Source organism: Lipotes vexillifer, unplaced genomic scaffold, assembly GCF_000442215.2.
Source record: "Lipotes vexillifer unplaced genomic scaffold, Lipotes_vexillifer_v1.1 scaffold1602, whole genome shotgun sequence".
NCBI lineage: Eukaryota > Metazoa > Chordata > Mammalia > Artiodactyla > Lipotidae > Lipotes > Lipotes vexillifer.
The window spans coordinates 406,463-427,818 of record NW_006796449.1 but is presented as its reverse complement, the minus strand read 5'-3'; the positions used below and the strand labels follow the sequence as shown (position 1 = coordinate 427,818).

The following is a 21,356-nucleotide window of genomic DNA, read 5'->3' as shown; positions in this document are numbered from 1 at the left end:
CTTTCCCTTCCTTTTCCCTCATTTCTATTCATATGCACTGTGTGTCAGCCATACGCAGGGCCTATAATATTCCAAATTGCAGGTTTTCAATACTGTAAAGATTGTCTGCAATTTCTAAATGCAATTCACTTTTGTATTCAATTATGTGTTTTGGTTATAATTTGTATTCCCTGAATTGTATGTGTAACTTTTCCAAATATTTTATTATAAGTAATATGATTCAGATTCAAATCTCTTAGATTTATCTGAAAATATTCCTAATGAATCTATCCAAAATGTCCACATGCCTCATAAGTTAACAACACAAAATGTTGATAGTTCTATATCGAAATTCTAGTTCTTCCTACTTTAGAGATGTTCATAAGTTAATCATAAGTATATATGATAAGCATTTAATCAGAATCAAATTTTAATCACTTTTAAACAGATATAGTAATATTAAATAGATAGGAAGGACAATGATAACATTGAAACTCTCACAAACACTAAAAAGTAAATTTAAAATATGCAGTTATTGAATCAATTACATTGTATATTGTTGATTTCACTTTATAATTTGTAAAAGATACCCTTTCTTTGTTGATGCAAAGATAAACTTTATTGAAAAAAATCCTCAATAATGAAAATGTCTGAGTTAATGTAAACTACATTGCAAACTTTAATCTTCGTTTGTTTTTCTCAAGGGTAAATTGTCACTAGTCTCATTTATTGCTAAATGCAGTGTTCAACTATGTTTCCAAATAATTCCAAACAGTAGAGTTGAATATATTTAGATGATCTAAGTGAAAGCATATTGACTAGTGAGCTGGAAATATTGCTATTTATTTACTTTTCCTAGTGCTCGTATTTACCCTTCAAAATGCATCATATTTTCTCAACAGAAATATTATTGAGTATCTATGGGTGTCCAGGTACTGTGTGTAATACACTACAGATACAGAGTCCCTGCTCTGGTGGAGGAGTCTACTTTTTTAGGTACTGACACTTTGAGAGGAAGATATAGAAACAATAATGACAGACTGTTCTCAAGAGTTTAGATTCATAAATAGAGCAAAGGCCAAAATTTGTACATTTAAATCATTGATGTGAAGATATTGATATTCCCCAAATGCAAACATAGTTCTGCACTGTGACTTGTTTTTGTTTGTTTGTTTGTTTTTTAACATCTTTATTGGAGTATAATTGCTTTACAATGGTGTGTTAGTTTCTGCTTTATAACAAAGTGAATCAGCTATACATATACATATGTCCCCATATCTTTTCCCTTTTGCGTAGCTGATCTCCCTGTGCTATGTGGCTGCTTCCCACTAGCTATCTATTTTATGTTTGGTAGTGTATATATGTCCATGCCACTCTCTCACTTTGTCACAGCTTACCCTTCCCCCTCCCCGTATCCTCAAGTCCATTCTCTAGTAGGTCTGTGTCTTTATTCCTATCTTACCCCTAGGTTCTTCATGACTTGTTTTTATATCTCATAGGTGAGATATAATTTACATACTATAAAATTCACCCATTTTAAGTGTACAGTTTTGATGATTTTTAGTAAATATTTATAATCGTGCTACTATCCAGTTTTTAGAATACTTTCCTCACTTCAGAAGTTTCTCTTGTACCCTTTTGCAGTTCCCAACTCCCAATCCCAAACCCAAGCAAATACTGTTCTGCTTTCTATCTCTATAGATTTTCCTTTTTAGAAATTCCATTAAAATGCAATGATACAGGGCTTCCCTGGTAGCGCTGTGGTTAAGAATCCTCCTGCCAATGCAGGAGACATGGGTTCAAGCCCTCTTCCGGGAAGATCCCACATGCTGTGGAGCAACTAAGCCCATGCGCCACAACAGCTGAGCTTGTGCTCTAGAGTCCGCGAGCCACAACTACTGAGCCCGCGTGCCTACAGCCCATGCTCCACAACAAGAGAAGCCACTGCAATGAGAAGCCCATGCACCGCAATGAAGACTAGCCCCGCTCGCCACAACTAGAGAAAGCCCATGCTCAGCAATGAAGACCCAAAGCAGCCAAAAAAAATAAAGTACTCTGCCCATTTAAAAAAACAATGCAATGATACATAATGTAGTCTATAACATATTTACACTTGTTATAAATTTTTTAATGTTTCTTGGCTTTCCTTTTACTACGAAAACTACATTTTGAAATGTGGGAGATGCCTTTTGACTAAGAACTGTCAGCTTGCTCAAGAAAGCCATCCATTTTTAGAGAAGAAACAAATGGAGATGTAGGTGTGAGGGACATTTTGACTTTCATTCTAAAACCCTGAATGTCCTGTTTTCCTCTTCATTTGTTTGGTCTGGTGGATTTTTACCTTGCTCCTTTATCTGCTGTGTATTTCTCTGTCTTCTCATTTTGCTTAACTTACTGTGTTTGGGGTCTCCTTTTCACAGGCTGCAGGTTCATAGTTCCCATTGTTTTTGGTGTCTGCCCCCAGTGCGTAAGGTTGGTTCAGTGGGTTGTGTAGGTTTCCCGGTGGAAGGGACTATTGCTTGTGTTCTGGTGGATGAGACTGGATCTTGTCTTTCTAGTGGGTGGAGCTGCATCCGGTGATGTGTTTTGGGGTGTCTGTGACCTTAGTATGATTTTAGGCAACCTCTCTGATAATGGGTGGGGCTGTATTCCTGTCTTGCTAGTTGTTTGGCATAGGGTGTCCAGCACTGTAGCTTGCTGGTAGTTGAGTGGAGCTGGGTCTTAGTGTTGAGATGGAGATCTCTGGGAGAGCTTTCGCTGTTTGATATTACATGGGGCTGGGAGGTCTCTGGTGGACCAATGTCCTGAACTCGGCTCTCCCACCTAAGCGGCTCAGGCCTGACACATAGCTGGAGCACCAAGACCCTGTCAGCCACACACTCAGGTACGTGGGGAGTTTCCCTTTTGGGAAGTCTGAGGTCTTCTACCAGCGTTCAGTAGGTGTTCTGTAGGAGTGTTCCACATGTATTTCTGATGTATTTGTGGGGAGGAAGGTGATCTCCACTTCTTACTCCTCCGCCATTTTGAAACTATCCCCCCCTTATTCTTAAAAATTTCCCCTCATAATGAATCGCAATTCACAGGAAATTTCTACTCTAAAATTTTAAAAATCTACATTCTACCTGAAAAAGGAGTCATTTTTGCTGACCTCTCTCTCTGCCTTCCCCAAAACAATATTTATGCCACTTTGCTGTTTATGCCACTTTGTTGTGCCAACTGATATAACTTCTATTTTGTTGGTAGGTTATGCTATTATTGTTTTGCATTTTTTGAAGAACAGAAAAACTAACAGGTGAGTTAGTTTATTTCACACCTACCACTCTTCAATTATTAAAAATTTTAAAGCGTAAATGGATTGAAAATACATTCAAATGCAGTCTGAATCTCTGTTGGGAAGTAAAGCTTTTAGAAGAAAATTTCCAATCCTGCTTACTGGAAATTTTTAGCAATAAGTAAAACCTTAATGTGTTTCCATCTGCAAGATTTTCACACACTTTTTATCAGGTACTAGAAAAACACTGAATGTTAATGTCCTCGATTTTTGCTGAATTGTTGTAGTATATAACTCCTTTCGCATTAAATATTTCCCCCACTTAACTTCACCAGAAGTAGTGTTTTCACAATGCGTGATAATGACAAAGACAGAATGAGAGGAAGAGAGAAAATTCCATCAGTTTCTGAGTCAAAAGAAAAAAAAAGAAAACCTCTTCTTTTTCCTATGTGTCACCTTTTTCGTTTCAATAAAGAAAAATTAATACATTTGCAAAACGCTTTTTGAAATGTACTTAAATTCTTCATTTCCAACTTAAATCAGAAACCTTATGTGTGAAAGTCTTCATGTGTGTCTATATGAGTGTTATGGTAGAAAAGACACATATCATGTGAGATAACATATCCTTGACTCATCCATAAAAACTTGCTGTCAAAATATGCTTATTGATGCCCGCAATTGAATAATTGTATTAACTAATATTCATAACATTTTGTGCCTGAATTTTTCTTTTAAAATTCTCTCTCATTAAAAAAAAAAAATTCTCTCTCATTGTTTTCATTCTTTTCCTTTCTTTCATGTTTTGAATAGGAGTTTGGAGTTAGGTCATGTGATCACATTATTAAGTCTATCATTCAAAACCTTCATCAGGATATTGGAAATTAAAAATGACTTATGCATGGATATGATGCCAGAGACGAAAGCATAAGACAAGGGGGTGTTTCTAAATGTCTTCCAATAACAGAAAACACGAAAGTTATTTGGGATCTTAGAAGATGGTTAAGGAAAAAGTGTAACCTGAAACTAAGGAAACAAAAGTTCAGACAAGATAAGCCCAGCATCAGAGAGAGCATTTGTCATTGTCAGAACTCCAAAAGACAATAAAGCTTTAATCCATTTCATGGACCCCAGGCCTCATGGTCTAGTAATTCTTATGTCACCAAACCATCTTATGATCTGTATGAAATTACAGTGTGTCACCACTCTACATCTGCAATCTTAATGTTTCCGTCCTTTGATTGCATGACAAGAAAACTCTTGAACCAGAGCACTCCGCTTCACATGAATTGGATAGAACCAGATGCTCATAATTTTGGAGTTTTATAAGGGCTTTTTAGTTCCAGAATCCCTGTCTGACCTGCGTCCATTTTCAGAATTATTCAGGAAAAATCTTTGGCTGTCTTTTAGTACCATAAACATTTTTTTAAATACTGAGAAAGATTTCCAAAGCTATATATAGATTCACTTTCTTCCTCTTATTTCTTCAACTGTGTAACAGCTATGGAATCTAAAAAGTGAAAATTTAAAATTATATTAACTGATTTCAAAACATAACTTCTTGATGGTTTCATCACCCCCCCAAAGAAGCATTATTGTCTAGAATTAATATTTACCAAAATTGATGTCATAATGGATTATGTGTGTTTTTTTTTAATTTTTTATTGTGAAGCATCAAAAGGGATTGTTGACTTTTTATTTGGCATGAACAAATTAAAGGGAGTTTAGAAATGTAATCAATAGAAAAATAAGATTCAAATTATACCCAACTCTTTAAAATTCTTTGTACCTATTTTTCTATCCTGGAAATTACAAACTTTTGCAAAACTCTCTGATAGCCTTATGAACGGTCAATGATATTTTATTTGGCATCAATTTTCCTCCCACATACTGTTTAACACACTGTTCCATTAAAACAGAACTGGTATCTGAACAACTGCTCATGACAAGAGCTATGCAGTTTATATGTTTTGTCTAGTATTTTTCTGTAGAAAATTTTGTAATCTAAATGTGTTAGAAATCAAAGCAGGTTCATCAGGAAGTCTCTATGCAAAAAAAGAAAATTGAACTCTTATAGTCATTTACCTGTGCTGCCCTTAGTAATTGGTTTTACATGCCACTTTGTGCTTTCATTTTTTTTTCTACTGCAGACAAATAGTAGTTATCACATCAAGTTGAGTTATAGTTTATTCATTTCCAAGGATCACAATAACTGTGCATTGCTAATAATTATTCCTACAAATTACATATATTTAAATAAAAACACAAAGAGCTCCTGGGGTGGGGGAAAGATACCCATTTGCACAAAATGCTCTGCTTTGGGAAAAGCAGTAGTGGTACTGTGACTAACTGAATTTGGAAAATATTATATGCTCTATACCTCCTATTGGTGAATCTCTATGCTTGTATCTTTATTAAAGTCTCTAGAAAGTGCAGCTCTGAAACATCTGTTTAACTGTGCTCATTCTACATCATTCAAATTTATTTGACCACAGAACACTTTTCACTAGGTATCTGTTTTGCAGAATACATGCTGGGAAACTATTCTGTACTGCACTGAATCATAGCACAACATTTTGTACCAACAGAGGCTAAAATGATTTTGTATTGTTTTGTGATTTTTTAAGTTAAAAAATTTTGTGGCAAAATATATCAGGCACACTGATTATCAAGAGACTTTTTATCTATTAGTGTGTGCAAGTTGTGTCTCTTCAGAACTACTGATTCAGCAGAGTTTCATCAATGAGGATAGAATTAAACACTCATACTTCCCAGGATCCAGCTGGTACAGAACACAATTTTTATTTCATCAAACCTAAATTAATTTAGTATTGTGTGCCTTTTTTATGTCTGTTATACAGTACAAAATGAACTTCTCTGAGAATATGAATTATCTCAGATCTGGTTACTATTATGAAACCCTTCAGAGCTTCATACCAGGTAAGTGTGAGGCCACCTTGCAAACAACAACAGAAAACAAATATTCAGTTTTCATCTGATGAAAATGTATAATTATTAAACTTGAAAAATAACTCTCTTCCAATAGAGGGATACTCAGTTTTCTTTAGAGTGAATCACTTTATCCTGAAATAATGCCCAAAAACATGAAGAGCAGACCAACCCAAACAGAAGTGCTTGCAAAGGTACTGAGATAAAAATCATCATGGGGCAAAACTGACCAGGTAGCAGTGCCAGGATGAAGTTTCTTTGACAGTTTAAAATTTCTCATGCACTGCTATAAAATATGAGATGTGATACCCCTTATGTCAGTGAAATTTTGATTTGCTTACCTTTCTTCACATTGTTCCAGTATTGATCCAATGTCTCTTTGATGACTTAGTTTGACGTGGCTAAACATGTGAACGGTAAATGTTCTGATGTCCCAGGAGGTCCGAAGGAAGGGGCAAAAGGAGCAGTAGGGATCAATGCTGTTTGGGCCAGGATTTACCTCAGTTTCACTTCCAGAATAGTAGAGAGAGAATTAGCAACATTCCTTCTGCAGCTGTCAGCAGGTCATGGTGCTTTCTTGCTCAATGATTAGACCTGCAGCTGTAGCAGCCACCTGGCTCTCCTTGGGGAACTGGGTTGTATCTCAGGGTGTGAGACACAGAAGGAATGGAATCTGAAGGTTTCTGACCACTGTTTAAATACAGCCACTCAGTGCTGGTCCTTTGGTTGCCAACATATACTACTATGTTTAGCATCATGATTTTTGACAGAAAATGGAAATGTAAGCTATGACACATGAAATTGAAGGCAGTGACATATACCAGAATCGATTTGAAGGAAAAGCATCTTCATATATACAAATTCTCCCCTAAGACACTATCTTTATCTATTACTTTTAACCTTAACCTGACCTCTTTTTAAAATCCTGTTGCCACTAACTAAAGCAATGAGGTCACCTCAACTCTTCCTTGACAGCTTCCTGCTAACAGTTTAGCTTCTTAAATAGTTCTGCATGTTTCTCTAGGCTGTTTCAGCCAGACCAGCCAGTCACCCTGAGATTTGCAATATAGATGCCATATTAAGGCTCTTTATGGCTAGAAAAATGACACGTGGTACTTATAAAGTTGAACTGAAATGTGTCTAATTTTGTCACAATGTTTGGCAAAATTACAACCAAACATCTTCAAAGAGATTTTAGTGATTACAAACAGTCTCCAACCAGGAGCATAATCAGTGATAGAAGTAAAACTACTTGAATGAAGGAAAGATGTGAGAATGTTAATTTATATCTACATTATCAGAGCTGGTTGTGAAAATGTGTTCATACAAGGCATTTTATCAAGAATAACACATGGTATAAAGTGAAGACCAGAGTTTTTCACTGAGGCTAATTCTAGCTCATTTTTAATGTGTATCTTCAGACAACGAACGGGATACAGCTGGCTGGTGACCTCTTGGAGAAATATACTGAGCAGGATTCTTCATTTGTCTAATATAAGAGATAGTGTATTACATAGGACTAGGGAAAATTTATCATCATGACAGGAAAAGATAAAGCATCTAATAACTGAGTGATACCATATGTATAATCTTTCAAAAATATTTAGGACTTCTGCCCTATATAATAGCTATCTCAGTTTTATCTGCCTCCACTCCTTTTGGTACCTTGTTGTTGAAATCAACAATATAAATTCAATGACTTTCTGAACTTCTGCTAGTGAAGACCTGATTGATGGTTCTAAGAGGGAATAGGTATGAACAGGCAGGAGCTGAACCTTTATTTTCAAGTAGCATCAAGCCAGACACAAATCAGTCAAATCAGAACTCGCAGTTATACAGACAGGAAGCTGTTTGTGGATAACAGGATGCTTCTGCATATCATTTTTTATCTTATATCAGGAGATGTAGGTGATTCCAGTCATCCTTGAATACAACTGTACAGAATGAAATATTTATCACTTTGTTTCAAAACGAATTAACCTTTCAAAAATATTTAAACTCTATCAAATATAATTTTTCCCTGATGCATGTGTAAGGGAAATAAGATTTCCCAGACATGTAAGTGCAAATAAATAAATAGAGCATTCTTTAAATGTCTAATAGGATACCACCTTGACTCATTCCTACCAGAAATAAATATTTCCTGGGTCTCTAATGCCACAACCTCAAGTCTAAGAAGCACGTGGAACAACTATTCAGATTTTGTCTTTTAGGAGCTTTAAGTGTCAGACTAGAGCTCTGAAACTCAAGTGACATCGTGATTATCTAGGGACTTACCTCTGAGTCATGAGAAATAAGTTCTCAACAGCAGAGTTTTGTTTTGCCAGACTAAAAGATGAAGAGTTAATACATAATATATCCATGAGTGTTCTAGGTTGGAATGTTATTTGATTAAACTATTCAGGTTTAGAAATCAGTTTTCATAACCTCACAAGGTCTGATCGTTTATAAGGGGTTTCTTTTTAGAGTCTGTAGTCACATACCAACAAAATTAATTTTTTCTTGTAGGAACATTGACTAAGTAAAATGATAGGGTTGGTTTATGTGTGGGTGACCTTCTTCCTTTTAAGCTGCAGCTGTTACTAGTACAAAACTGCCTCTGAAACAGAAACATGGATGCCTACCCAAAACAGGGCTGCATGCTGCCACTTGTGGATGTGTCCTAGAGGGGGTTATGAAAAAGGATTCTCAAGGCCCACAATTCTTATTTTAGTAAATTCTTTCATCTGTTATATTTTGCAGTTTAAATCAGAAGATGCTGTTGCTTGTCTAAGACAAAATGATGCATTATGTTGAAGTGGAGAAATCCACACAGTGACAGGGATACAGTAAAAGCACAGGCTTCCATTTAATAACAGGGATACCACATGTAGAATCCCGAAGGTTTACGAAACGGTGTGGGTGGAATCAGGCCTTTCCCTGGATGTGGAGACCTGTTTACAGATGTACTCCAGTAGAATGGGAAATATCGCTGGGCTTGATCAAAACACCATTCGGGGGTCGCGGCTGTTACTATGGACGGTGTGGCAGGCCCTGGGGTTTCCACCAAACTCGGGATCAGGCCTGGGCCTGGAAGCGAGGATTTATTCCCGGAGCGACGGCCCTTACTTGCGCACAGCGCTCTACGAGCGGCTCGGCGTCCCCTCCACGGCCACCCAGGCGCAGATCAAGGCAGCTGACTACCGGCAGCGCTTCCTCTACCACCCGGACCGCAACTCCGGGAGCGCCGAGGCTGCCGAGCGCTTCACGCACATCTCCCAGGCCTACATGGTGCTGGGCACTGCCACCCAGCGTCGCAGGGAGGACCGCGGCCTGCTCAGCGATGAGGACCTGCGCGGCCCCGGGGTCCAGTCCTCCAAGACGCTCGCCGCTGACCCCGACTTGCCCCGCAGCCAGCCTCCCGCCTCTCGGACCCAGGGCCGCGCTCAGGCCTCGTCGGGAGCCAACCGCACCACGCTCGACTTTGACGCCTTCTACCAGGCTCACTATGGCGAGCAGCTGGAGCGCGAGCGGCGCCTGAGCGCCCGGCGGGAGGCCCTTCGCCAGCAGCAGGAGGACCGGGCCAAGAAGGGCTTACGCTGGGAGGGGAGCCGAGAGATGGCTTTCGTCTTGGTTCTGTGCTGTTTTCATCATCCTGGGCTTTCGTTTTTAATCAGAGAGCGGAGGGAAGCAGAGCAGCCCCCCGCCCCCAAGAATTGGCCTTTCCTGTCACCTTGAACCCGTTGCCTTCCACTGTCTACCGTTGTCTACCTCTGCTGGGATCCGAAGGAACTGCTCTCCCCTTCCCCTTCCCCACCGGGCCAGCTTAGCCATTGACCAGCACATCCCTACCGCTCTGGTCCAGAAAAGGTTTTTCCATGCCCAAGAAAAAGGCCCCCATTGAGGAGTCCCGAAAGCCCGAGAGGGAGGGGTTTCCTGGAGGCCCTGGGGTGCCTGCTTCCAGATATTGTCAATTTCTAGAACACTTGCTGTGGCTTTCCTGTAAAGCACCGAGCAACACTCGTCTGTTCCTGTAACCTTGAAACGTGCAACGTTACTAATTGTGACTGCCAAAAGAAAAATTCTGGGGTTATAAGACACTTGTCTTTCTGTGAGTTCCCCAAGCCACAGGTGAGATGCAGTGTAGGGTAAGGATGTGATCTGTGGGAACATGGCCATTCTTTGGTGGTCAGACCCCCACTCCCCTTGTGTTGGCGGTGAGTGTGAGTGGGAAAGAAAGCAAGGTCATGAGCATAAGGAATGAGCCTTCCTGTGCCCATGCTTATCTAATGTATGACCTCAGAGAAGTTACTCTGTGGGCATGATGGCAGAGGAGCAAATCGTTGGCTCTCTTTCGGTCTGTCACACTTGATTATTCATGTTCTAATAGGCTCAGTGATTAAAGTATGATGCCAGGGACTTCCCTGGCGGTCCAGTGGTTAAGACTCTGTGCTTCCACTGCAGGGGGCATAGGTTCCATCCCTGGTTGGAGAACTAAGATCCCACATGCTGCAGCGGTGAGGAAAAAAAAAAAAAAAAAAATATATATATATAGTGCCAATAGAGTCAGGTTTGTCCTTGGGACAGTGTGCCTAGCACCTGGTCATCCATTGACCAGCCAGCCCCATTGCTAACTGTGCAGCTCCTCCCTTCCCAGAAATAGAACAACAGACTGGGAGTGTGAGTCACCTGAGGGTGGCCCAGCCTCCTGTTTCACTGGCAGTGCTTATTGCAGGCCCTACAAGCCAAGTCCTTGAAACATGGCTACTTAACGCTGTGGGAATTGGGGGAGTTTGAGTAGACTGGACTTTTGAGTGACAGGAGGCACAGGATGGCAACACGCTTCCTTATTCAGAGCTGGCTGAGGGGTTTTTTTGGGTATCTTTCCCCTCTTTTCCTAATTGTTGCAGTGGGTTATCACTTGGCTAGAGCTGTGGTAACCCAGTTCTCTTAACCATGAATCACTGCACGTGGGGTGTGGCTTAGCTGTGAGATGGTAGGTACTCAAGTGTGTATGCACTGTTGAGTGTAAAGCTGTGGGGTAGGAAAACCTTTGCAGGAGATCTTCTACAAGGGTAAGGGCCTAAGTAGGTTCTAAACAAAGCCAGAGGTGCTTTGCAATATTAACACCAGTTCCTGCACGCAATCTTTTGTGTGCGATCCTTGGATAAATTGGGATAAACCCATAGCTAGTGCAACTTGGTCTTGGGAACCATTCTGTTTTCTCTAGCCTTGGAGGTTGGGGGCAAACTCTTAGTCATGGCTTTGCAGTGACCATATGATTCAGTAGTAGAGATTTAAGCCCACTCTTGTTCAGACATGCTGGGCTCACAGAACCTTGGTTTGGGGGGAACGGCATATGTACTTTAAAAAAGAACATTTAATGTTATTATGTTTCATATTTGGAAAACGAGGGAAAGTCTGTTCTTTTCAAAACACAAACTACAGGAAGTGAAGCTTAGTAAAATGTACAGAGGCTGGTGATTCTCAAGCAAGGAGTTGGGGCATAACAGAGTGTCCCTGAGGCAAGATTCTATCAAAGTTTCCATCAAATGGGGTTGGGGTTCTTTTGGGTTTTGCTTGTAAAAGCACTAGTGGTCTGTGATATCTGGGATCTTTCTCATGGGCTCTTTGACATAGATCTCTCAAGTTTGTTTTCTCTCAGTGAGGATCAGAGCCAAGCACATTCCTTTGGGCCCCAGAACATGGAGGTAGACCAAGAAGGTTTGCGGTGGTGGGGTCCGAACTCTGTGAAACTTCTGGAACATTCCATGCAACTCCAAACAGCATAGTCAATAAAATTTATTAACCATCCAAAAAAAAAACCACTTGAGAAAGGCTGACCAACTTGGATGGGCTTTTAATCTTCATTTTAAAAACTACATTAGTATCAAGTTTGTTTTTCCTATTTCTTCATTGGAAAGTTGATTTAATTATTACATTGCCATTTTGCACTTCACTTGGACTGTGTACCCTTTGTGAATAAATGTGCATTTTATTAAGTTTTAACATATTACAGGATTTATGTTGAGTTTTAGAAAATGTTATAGAAAAATTGGCCAAGTAAAACAATTATCAGGTCATCATTGCAAAGCACAAGATGGTCATGCAAATAATGTCTCATAGGTGATGGTCAATGCACTTAGCTTGAGTCCTCCCTAGACCACAAGCAGGTGTCTTCCTGTTTGAGAGGGGAGGGCATTGGACATGTGGTTCATCCCCCACAGTCCTTGGAATGGGGCTCATGAAAATTGCTTGGAAAGGCTGTGTGACAGGATCCCCATGCTGATTCTGGGTATGTTTTTCTTTTGGTTGATTTTGGGGTTTTTTTTTTGTTGTTGTTGTTGTTCATATGAAATATTGAAAAGAAATGGTTAGAAATGTCCATCAGTTTATAATGTACACCATTCTATAACAATTCAGTACACGTACTTGTCTTATCCCAGACTTATAAGAGTGTTTTTAAGGACTTCCACAGAAGAGGATTCCAGTTTTCATAAGCAATTTATTTTACTATTCATCTTCATGAAGCTCATGATACTATCTGACATATAATATTTAAAACAAAAATTATTTCCACATCCTTGAGATGTAACCTGGGTGATAATGAGGAATTATTTATTTATACTCCTATAAAAATGGATGAATTTTAAAATGATTTTTAAGAACTCATTTAGCTTTCAGCTACCTAAGTTAAATAACCCTAGTCACTTTAGGATCCTCATTTTAAAAATAATTAATTTTAATTAAAAGTCTAACAATGAATACACATTTTTGTAATACAAAATTAAAAGCATTACATATAAGGTTAATATCTGCTTTGTTCATCACCCCCAGTCTCCCAGAGGTAGTCCTTCTCAGGATTCATGTATATCTACATAGCCCTAGAAGGTATATATGTATATGTGTATATATAGATGTATGTGTTTTATATATATATATATATATATATATAAATCTCATATATATATATATGAATCTCATATATATATATGAGATTTTTGTCAGTTGTTGAGTATAACTACTCAAGTATTCATTCCAGAACTGGGAAATAATCCCAGAATGGGTTCAGGGATCTTCTGGACCCACTGTGACATGGACCTCAGTCCAAACTCCACTGATCACTTGACCTCCACAAGCAAACCCCTACTCTGACTGTTGGACCACAGTGATGTTTTAGGTCTGTAAGAATTAGTATCAAGTCCGAGCTGATGCATAGTAATCCTTGAAAAGTTTGTTTCCCTTCCCTAATGCACAGTCATCCTGGTAAAAGGCCATAGGTCCTTTCAGGAAGGCTGGAGAAAGATTAGCAGTATAAATTTTTGTCATTGTAGCAGGGTACTTCCTCAAGGAGACCCAGCCCTGCTTCATTCAAGGGGTTCTGAATCTGTGGCTATTCACTTATAGCAACTATCTAATTTTCTTAATCTAAAATATGAAGATTTATCCTATTATTTTTTTAAAGATTTATTTATTTATTTTTATTTATTTTTGGCTGCGTCAGGTCTTAGTTGCAGCAGGTGGGATCTTCATGGAGGCATGTGGCATCTTTCCTTGTGGCATGCAGTCTTCTCTCTAGATGTGGCATGTGGGTTTTTCACTCTCTAGTTGTGGCGCCTAGGCTCCAGAGTGTGTGGGCTCTGTAGTTTGCGGCATGCAGGCTCTCTAGTTGAGGCTCATGAGCCCAGTAGTTGCATTCTGAGGGCTTAGTTGCGGGACATAACTAAGGGCATATTCTTTACCACTGGACCACCAGGGAAGTCCCTACCCTATTATTTTTTAACTGTCCTGTAGTATTAAATAGCAATTCTCCTTGTAACAAACATTTTTATTATTCCCAAGGCTTTTAATGCTCTTATAATGTACAATAATGCACATTTCCTCTTGAACATATGCAAGTGTTCCTCTTGGTTAAAGCCTAGGAAATAAAATATTGAAACATAGGGTAAATATGTGTGTATATATATATATATATATATTTCCAATATTGCATCCAAAATGCATCACCACCAGCACTCTAGAAAACCATTTTCTTACCATTCTTGGCAATGTGATGTTCACTGTTCATGGAAAGAGCTAGTCCTTCCAAATTCCCAAGTATACACCTTCATGTTTGAGAAAGGAGGGTCATTTGGTGTACATTTGGTTCACCACCCTCTCTGTCCTTAGAAAGGGGCTCAAGAAGATTCCTTGGAATGACTGTGTGTTAGGCGTTCCCAAAGCATCCTCAGGTTTGGTGATTCACTAGAAGGCCTCGGGATTTTAAAAAGTTGTCACACATAATTATGATTTATGACAGTGAAAGGATACAGATTAAAATCAGCTAATGGGGCTTCCCTGGTGGCGCAGTGGTTGAGAGTCCGCCTGCCGATGCAGGGGACATGGGTTCATGCCCCGGTCCAGGAAAATCCCACATGCCGCGGAGTGATGGCCGCTGAGCCTGCGCGTCCGGAGCCTGTGCTCCGCAATGGGAGAGGCCACAACAGTGAGAGGCCCGCGTACCGCAAAAAAAAAAAAAATCAGCTAATGGGTAAGTTGCATGAGGTGATCAAGGCAGGAGAATCAAGGCAGAAGCTTTCAGGTGTCCTTTCTCAGTGGAGTCACATGGACATGCTTAATTCTCCCAGCAATGATCTGTGACAACACACACAAAGTGTTGCCAACCATGGAAGCTCAGTAGAGTCTTGGTGTTTAGGTTTTGTCCTGAGAGTCAGTCATGTAGACATGCAACGTCTACATGGGCTGACCTTAGCTACTCAGATGCCAGTCACAGAGACAAAAGCATGCATTCACCGTAAATCACATTGCTATCACAAATTATCTACGTAGTTGTACCTAGAATCTCAATGCCTCTAGGCATAAAAAAACACGCTTATCAGGTAGACTGTTCCAAGGACTCAACACTCACCTCCCAGGAGCCAGCCAACAGCCAGTCCTGAAGGCACTCTTTCTTGGGAATGTGCAAATTTGAGCAACACAAGTCTGCTGAGTTAACCCTTTCCTGCAGAGACTGACATCTACTTCTAAAAGTGGACATCACAGTAGTTATCTTACTTGCTGGCCTGCCCTTATTTACATCACTAGAGCAGATAAAGTCTTGAGCAGAGAGACTGGATGGTGGTATGGGCACACATCACACTCTCTAGCTCCCAATTCCTGGGTTGTATAAAAACTGAAGTCTACTTGTGCTTGTCCTACATTGGAGCCACGGTGAAAGGTGAGATTAGATGCAGTGGGCTTTTTGAGGAATGCCAAGCTGTTTTCCAAAGGAATTACAATATTTAAAATCCCCACAAATAATATATGAAGGTTCCAATTTCTCCACATCCTCACTAACCCTGTTTATTATAGCCATTCTAGTGGGTGTGAATGGTCACATTGTGTTTTTAATTTGCATTCCCTAACGAAGAATGATGTTGAGCAACTTTTTCCCGTGCTTGTTAGCATTTGAATATCTTCTTTTCAGAAATGTCTATTCAAATATTTACCCATTTTTAAATTGGGTTAATATCTATATCTTTATATTGTTGTGTTGTAAGAATTCTTTATATGTCCTGTATTACCGTCTCTTTTCAGATATTTGATTTACTGTCTGTCCTCAGTTCAATTACGGGACAGAGAACTCCCAAAGAGGCTTCCATTTGACTCTAGTGAGATACAGAATTGATTCTTACTGTCCACCCCCAAAAAGATTATGATGAAAAGAGAATTAAACTAGGAGCCAGAACACCTGATTAGCCTCTTATCTTTATCAGAAATGTTGTGAGACATTGGGCAAGCTCCATTTTAATCTCTTTGAATACTGCAGCCATGTAAAATGAGGGGGTTGAAATAGATATCTCTAACTTCTACTCCATATCTAGAATTCTATGATATTATGTTGATTACAGTCAAAGTATTTAAGTGTCCCTTGATAGCTTAAAACTGGAAGTTTAACCTTCAAACTAGAAACACATCTGATGTTGAAATTAGCTGATTTATTTTGAGAGAGCTTAGCTTTGATCTAATGCATAGATTTAGAACATCATGATGTGCTTTAAACACAATTTAAACATATAATGACAGTCTAAAGAGAGAATTACGGTAACATCCAAATTTTTAAAAAGAGCTTATCTTGCAGTTGTGTCTTTAATTAGCCTGAGTTTCAAGTAAAGTCCTTGCAAAAAATAGACTGCCATTTGTTTGTTTGCTTTGTTCCAAAGAGCCTCTACACAGAGCTTCAACTAACAGTTGTAATAGAGTATAGGTAAAACTTTAATTTATAACAAACATATGTTTTTTAACATTTATTGCAACTCATTATTAAACATTGATTTAAATGATTTAAAACTAAATTAAAATTTTTTGGTTTGCTTTAATAATAACTGGATAAAAACATAATCTGAAAGTTTTTTTAACTTTTTATTTTATATTGGAGTACAGTTGATAAAAAATGTTGTGTTAGTTTCAGGTGTACAGCAAAGTGATTCAGTTATACATACACATGTATCTATTCTTTTTCAAATTCTTTTCCCAATTAGGTTGTTACAGAATATTGAGCAGAGTTCCCTGTGCTATACAGTAGGTCCTTGTTGTTTTTCCATTTTAAATATAACAGTGTATTATATTTAAATATAACAGTCAATCCCAAACTCCCTAAGATTTTTTTATTTAAAATTATGATGGAAATCAATATAAATGCAAGGTTCACAAACCAAAAATTAGACTTACTTTCAATGTGGATTACACTTCTCTATTTTGTGGTGGCAAGCTTCCCATTAGCTTATATTTTAATTTTTTCTTTTTATTATGTTTCTGTGGATGTTGTGTTTAAATTGTTTATATCTTGCCCTCAACTTTAGTCAAGCTGACAAAAAAAAGGAATGTACCCAATAACCACTTGAAAACATTGATCTAAGGGTGAGAATTTAAAAGATTGTTTAAAATGGTGGTTCCAAGGCCTCAATCTGATTCACTCAATATAAAATCTATATGAAAGTAAAAAATAATTGAGATGTGAGAAACAATTAGCAATTAGCAATAAAGTTGACAAACAAACATTTAAAAATTTATAAAAGAGATATGTCAGCTTTCTGAGTTTAATTTGGCCTAGTTTAGGGCAGTTACAGAGGAATTTGTTGAAATATTAATTTTATGAACTGGTAGGAACCTCCTACTTTCTCTTTCAATTTCTCATTTCTCCTTTTTATTATTATTGTTTTCATCTTTAACGATGAAGAATTTTTGAAGAAGTTGATGTAACAGTGAAGTATATGACTAGGTTCCTGCATCCAAGGTGCTTAAGATCCACTTGGAAACTCAGAATATTTACCAAAAAAAAAAAGATTAAAAACAGAAATATACTCATTCCTCCTGTAGTGAACATCATAAAAATAGTTTCAGTTATGCAAATAGCATAGTCAGACACTAATGAGTAAATCATAGATCTTTTCTATAAGAAAAAAGGTACAGATATTTGAAATACATTTTTTTAATATTAAGAAAATAATGTTAGAACAGTTTTCTTGAATACAGATTTGCATATTTTTAGGTGAAAGAAATGAGGTTGAAAAGAAATTTAGGAAGATGAGTACATTTGGTCTTGTTTTGCATGGTAGGAATGGTGGAACTTTTGACAAACTTTTTATACAGTGGCTCATGCAAAAGCTAATGCTTTAGAAAGGTTCTTCTGGCAGCAGTGGGTAGGGCGTATTTAAGGGGGCAAGAAGACAGCTGAGGAGATCATTAAATTAGCCATATATGTATGAGTCTAGGTCACTCAGACTAGAAGAAGATAACAGCACTGGGAATGGAAAGGGGAAGATGAAAGAAGCAAACAGTGCGGGAATTTACTGAATGTAATAATTAAGCAGACTGGCAAAAATAGAGTCAGGAAAAATTGCAAGAATGTGAGCTGAAAAGTTAGGAAATGAAAGCTCCAGCAGGAGAAAATAAAGCTGTTTGTGGGAGAACCAAGTCTGGGGAAAATTTTGATGTCTTTGATCAACATTGGGAGTTGAGACAATGATCAGACACTCCATTGAAAACAGCTTTTATATGGGGCTGAACCAGAGAAATTTGGTAAATTTAGAAATCATTTCAGTGGAGTTTATAGCTGAAATCATTAGAAGATATGAAACCTCCAAGGGAAAAAATAAATGAAGAGCAGAGGGATAAAACATATGAGTCCTATGGCACAATTTCAACAATGACTGAAGTGAGAGGACCCAGGAAACAGAAGTGGTAAATAGAGAGTAGTGGATAGAACTGGAACCCTGTAATGACTGTGAAATCAGAGAACAATTTCAAGGAGAAGTCATACAGTTTGGAAAAATTAGGGGTGATGATCACGAAGAAAACCTTTACAGTTTACAAAAGGAGATCACTGGTTAACTTCAACTAGAGCACTTGTGAGAAGTCAGAACCTGCATCAGGGGATTAAGTCAAGAAATTAGCAGGGCTTCTCGGTTTCCCTGGTGGCGCAGTGGTCGAGAGTCCGCTTGCTGATGCAGGGGACACGGGTTCATGTCCCGGCCTGGGAAGATCCCAGAAAATCCCATTTGCCACGAGGAGGCTGGGCCCGTGAGCCATGGCCGCTGAGCCTGCGCGTTCGGAGCCTGCTCTTCACAACGAGAGAGGCCACAACAGTGAGAGGCCTGTGTACAGAAAAAAAAAAGAAATTAGGAAATGGAGGCACAGCAGAAGTGGAGTGTTCTTGACAATTTTATGGTGGAAGAGAAATTCATATAGGTTTCTATTTGGATTTAGGTAGAAATTGTTCAAAATTAGAATACATTGCACATTTCTTTTAGAAAACAATTTGGTTCAGCAATAAAACAGAAATAGGCAATGAACAATTCAGAGCCAGGAATTTCTAAGTAACTCATTATCTAAACTGGACTTATGACATATTTGGACTCTGTAACTATTCTTTGTACTATAATTATCCACCTGTGTACAGGTTGTGACTTCCCAAAACTTAAAGAGTAGGTAAACAAAACAATTGGCTTAAAAGTGTGTTGTAATTTGTGTTTACCAGCCAAAGAAGGGTACCTAGAGAAGACGAATAATCCAGGGAAAATGTATGTTTTAGGGGGACTGGACCTTCTGTGAATGAAAAAATGCTGCCTGCCATATCTGTTAACAAAGGATGTTGCAGCCATCAAGCCACTAAAGCCACCCCAGATGGTGAGCGCTGAGGGAACTCAGGGTGGAGAGAAATGGGCTGCCGGCTGCCAAGCCCTCAGTCACTGCAGCCACCCCAGAACGATGTACCCTGAGGGGCTTCAGGAAGGGGGAAACCAGGCCACTGACCCTAGGTAGTTAAGGTGCATATCAAAGGAATGATTTCAGATTTCCAGACTCTTGCAACTTCCCATACCTAGAAAAGTGTTAAATTCATTAACTTGAGGTATATGGTTTTCTTTCATTAACAGTACTATCTGGTCTTTCTTGCAAAAACTCCTATGTATCCTCGCTCCCCCCTTGCCTCTTCAGAGCAGTTCCTCAGAGCTATCTGTGAAGACCCCTCCCAGGCTTAAGTCCTCTGTTTTGTCTGCCAAATAAAACATAATTCTCAACTTTTAGGTTGTGCATATTTTTCAGTTGACACCTCCAAGAAAGAGCCCCTAAATTTTTCAAAGATGGGGGCAAAACCCTACCAGAGTCAGGCCTTTGTCAATAGGGAAAGTTGTAAGTGGTAAGATAAAAGGTGTTCTTTCTTTTTTTGCCTGCCCTTTGATGAGTGTATAATCTAAGATCTTAGTTTGTCCTCAAACCATACCAATGTTTCTAATCAAAATTCACTTAGGGGTGATTATTTAAAAATAAACTTTTGAATGATTTAAACACTGTCACCTATTATCATTTAGGAAAATGTATATATTTGTATTTTTTGTCTCATTAAACACTATTAGTTTTTGTGTTCTCCAGCCAAAAGTTTCACTGGAATGATGACAGTGAAGGAAACAGATGCCCAGATTAAATATGTTATGATATATTGCTCAATAGTGATAGCCAAGGCCACAAAGCCAATCAGTGACAGACGGAACTATTTTGTTAACTCTGTTCTAGATTCTAAACTATAAGCTTGATGCAAACTGAAAATAAGTCATAAAAAGTTTAAAGGGCTGTAAATACATGATATGTGTGGCAAATAAGATAAATGAGTTAAAATCTAAAGCATATTAATTTAAATTATGATGAAAATTAGTATAGAATACATGATCAAAAATATGTAAGAGAGAATTCTGGACATGACAGATTTCCCATGACAATTATTAATTTTTTAAACAATTGATCTCATTCATTCAAAATCACTTGTGCAATTAGCAAGTACAAATGATTTGTTTATATCTTTGTTTAAAATTTTCTTAATCGACAGATTAAAAAATAAGCTCACCTTTATCCTACATTATCTTACCATTACATAAGGCTGAAAAATACTTATATAGCCTGGTATTTGAAATTTACTTTCACTTACACTAGAAGAGTTACATCAATACACATTTATCACCTTACTGTGGTAATAAAAGCCCAAATATTTTACTTCTTGTTTTCAAAATGGCAGAGTAGAATTTTCAGAAATTTGAATCCAGGAAACATCCTCATAAATTTTAGTTGAGTTGACTTTGTTTAAATAACTATTAGGTTATTTTAATAGGAATAGTTCATTTCTTCTACCATGCTTTTTTCTTTCCCTTATTTTCTCCTTTAGCTATTTCCCTTGTACCTATGGTAGTTTGGGTTTTATACAATTCTCAGTCAGTTTCTGCTACCTTGAGCAATGAATTATGAATTCTGAAGTAGATCTAAAACAACAGACAGAATTGTTAAGTATGGAGGTAAAAGGTTTGGTGATATAAAGATATTAGCATATTTGAACTTAGTACTGCCTATGATCCCTCTTTAGGAAGAAAGAACGAGGCACCTAAAGGGCATGATGTTAAGAGTAATTCAGGAAATGTAAAAAAAAAAAAAAAGTAAAGTCAAGAAAAGAAATGCTTGAGAAGTTATAGCAAGAAGATAAAATAATAAGAATGATTCTAGGTTGTGTCATCCATCACAGATGCCAAAGTAATATAACCTGTGAATGGCTATTGTCAACATATGGTAATGTGTAGACTGATGCTAATTAGACAAGTTTTACTCCACACATAGTCTGGCTTTTGCAGTTCTTGGTAGTCATAAACATAAGGAGTTA

At 38.2% G+C, this 21,356-nt stretch overlaps 1 protein-coding gene across 1 annotated transcript in view; it reads left to right on the top strand.

Moving 5' to 3' along the window:
* Window positions 1-6,114: 6,114 nt before the first annotated feature.
* Window positions 6,115-21,356, top strand: part of LOC103079650 (dnaJ homolog subfamily C member 30-like) — a 50,593-nt gene continuing 35,351 nt past the window's right edge. The window contains 3 exon segments of the mRNA XM_082931444.1: window positions 6,115-6,187; window positions 9,108-9,815; window positions 13,489-13,513. Of these exon segments, the coding sequence (XP_082787570.1) occupies window positions 6,115-6,187; window positions 9,108-9,815; window positions 13,489-13,513 (806 nt within the window).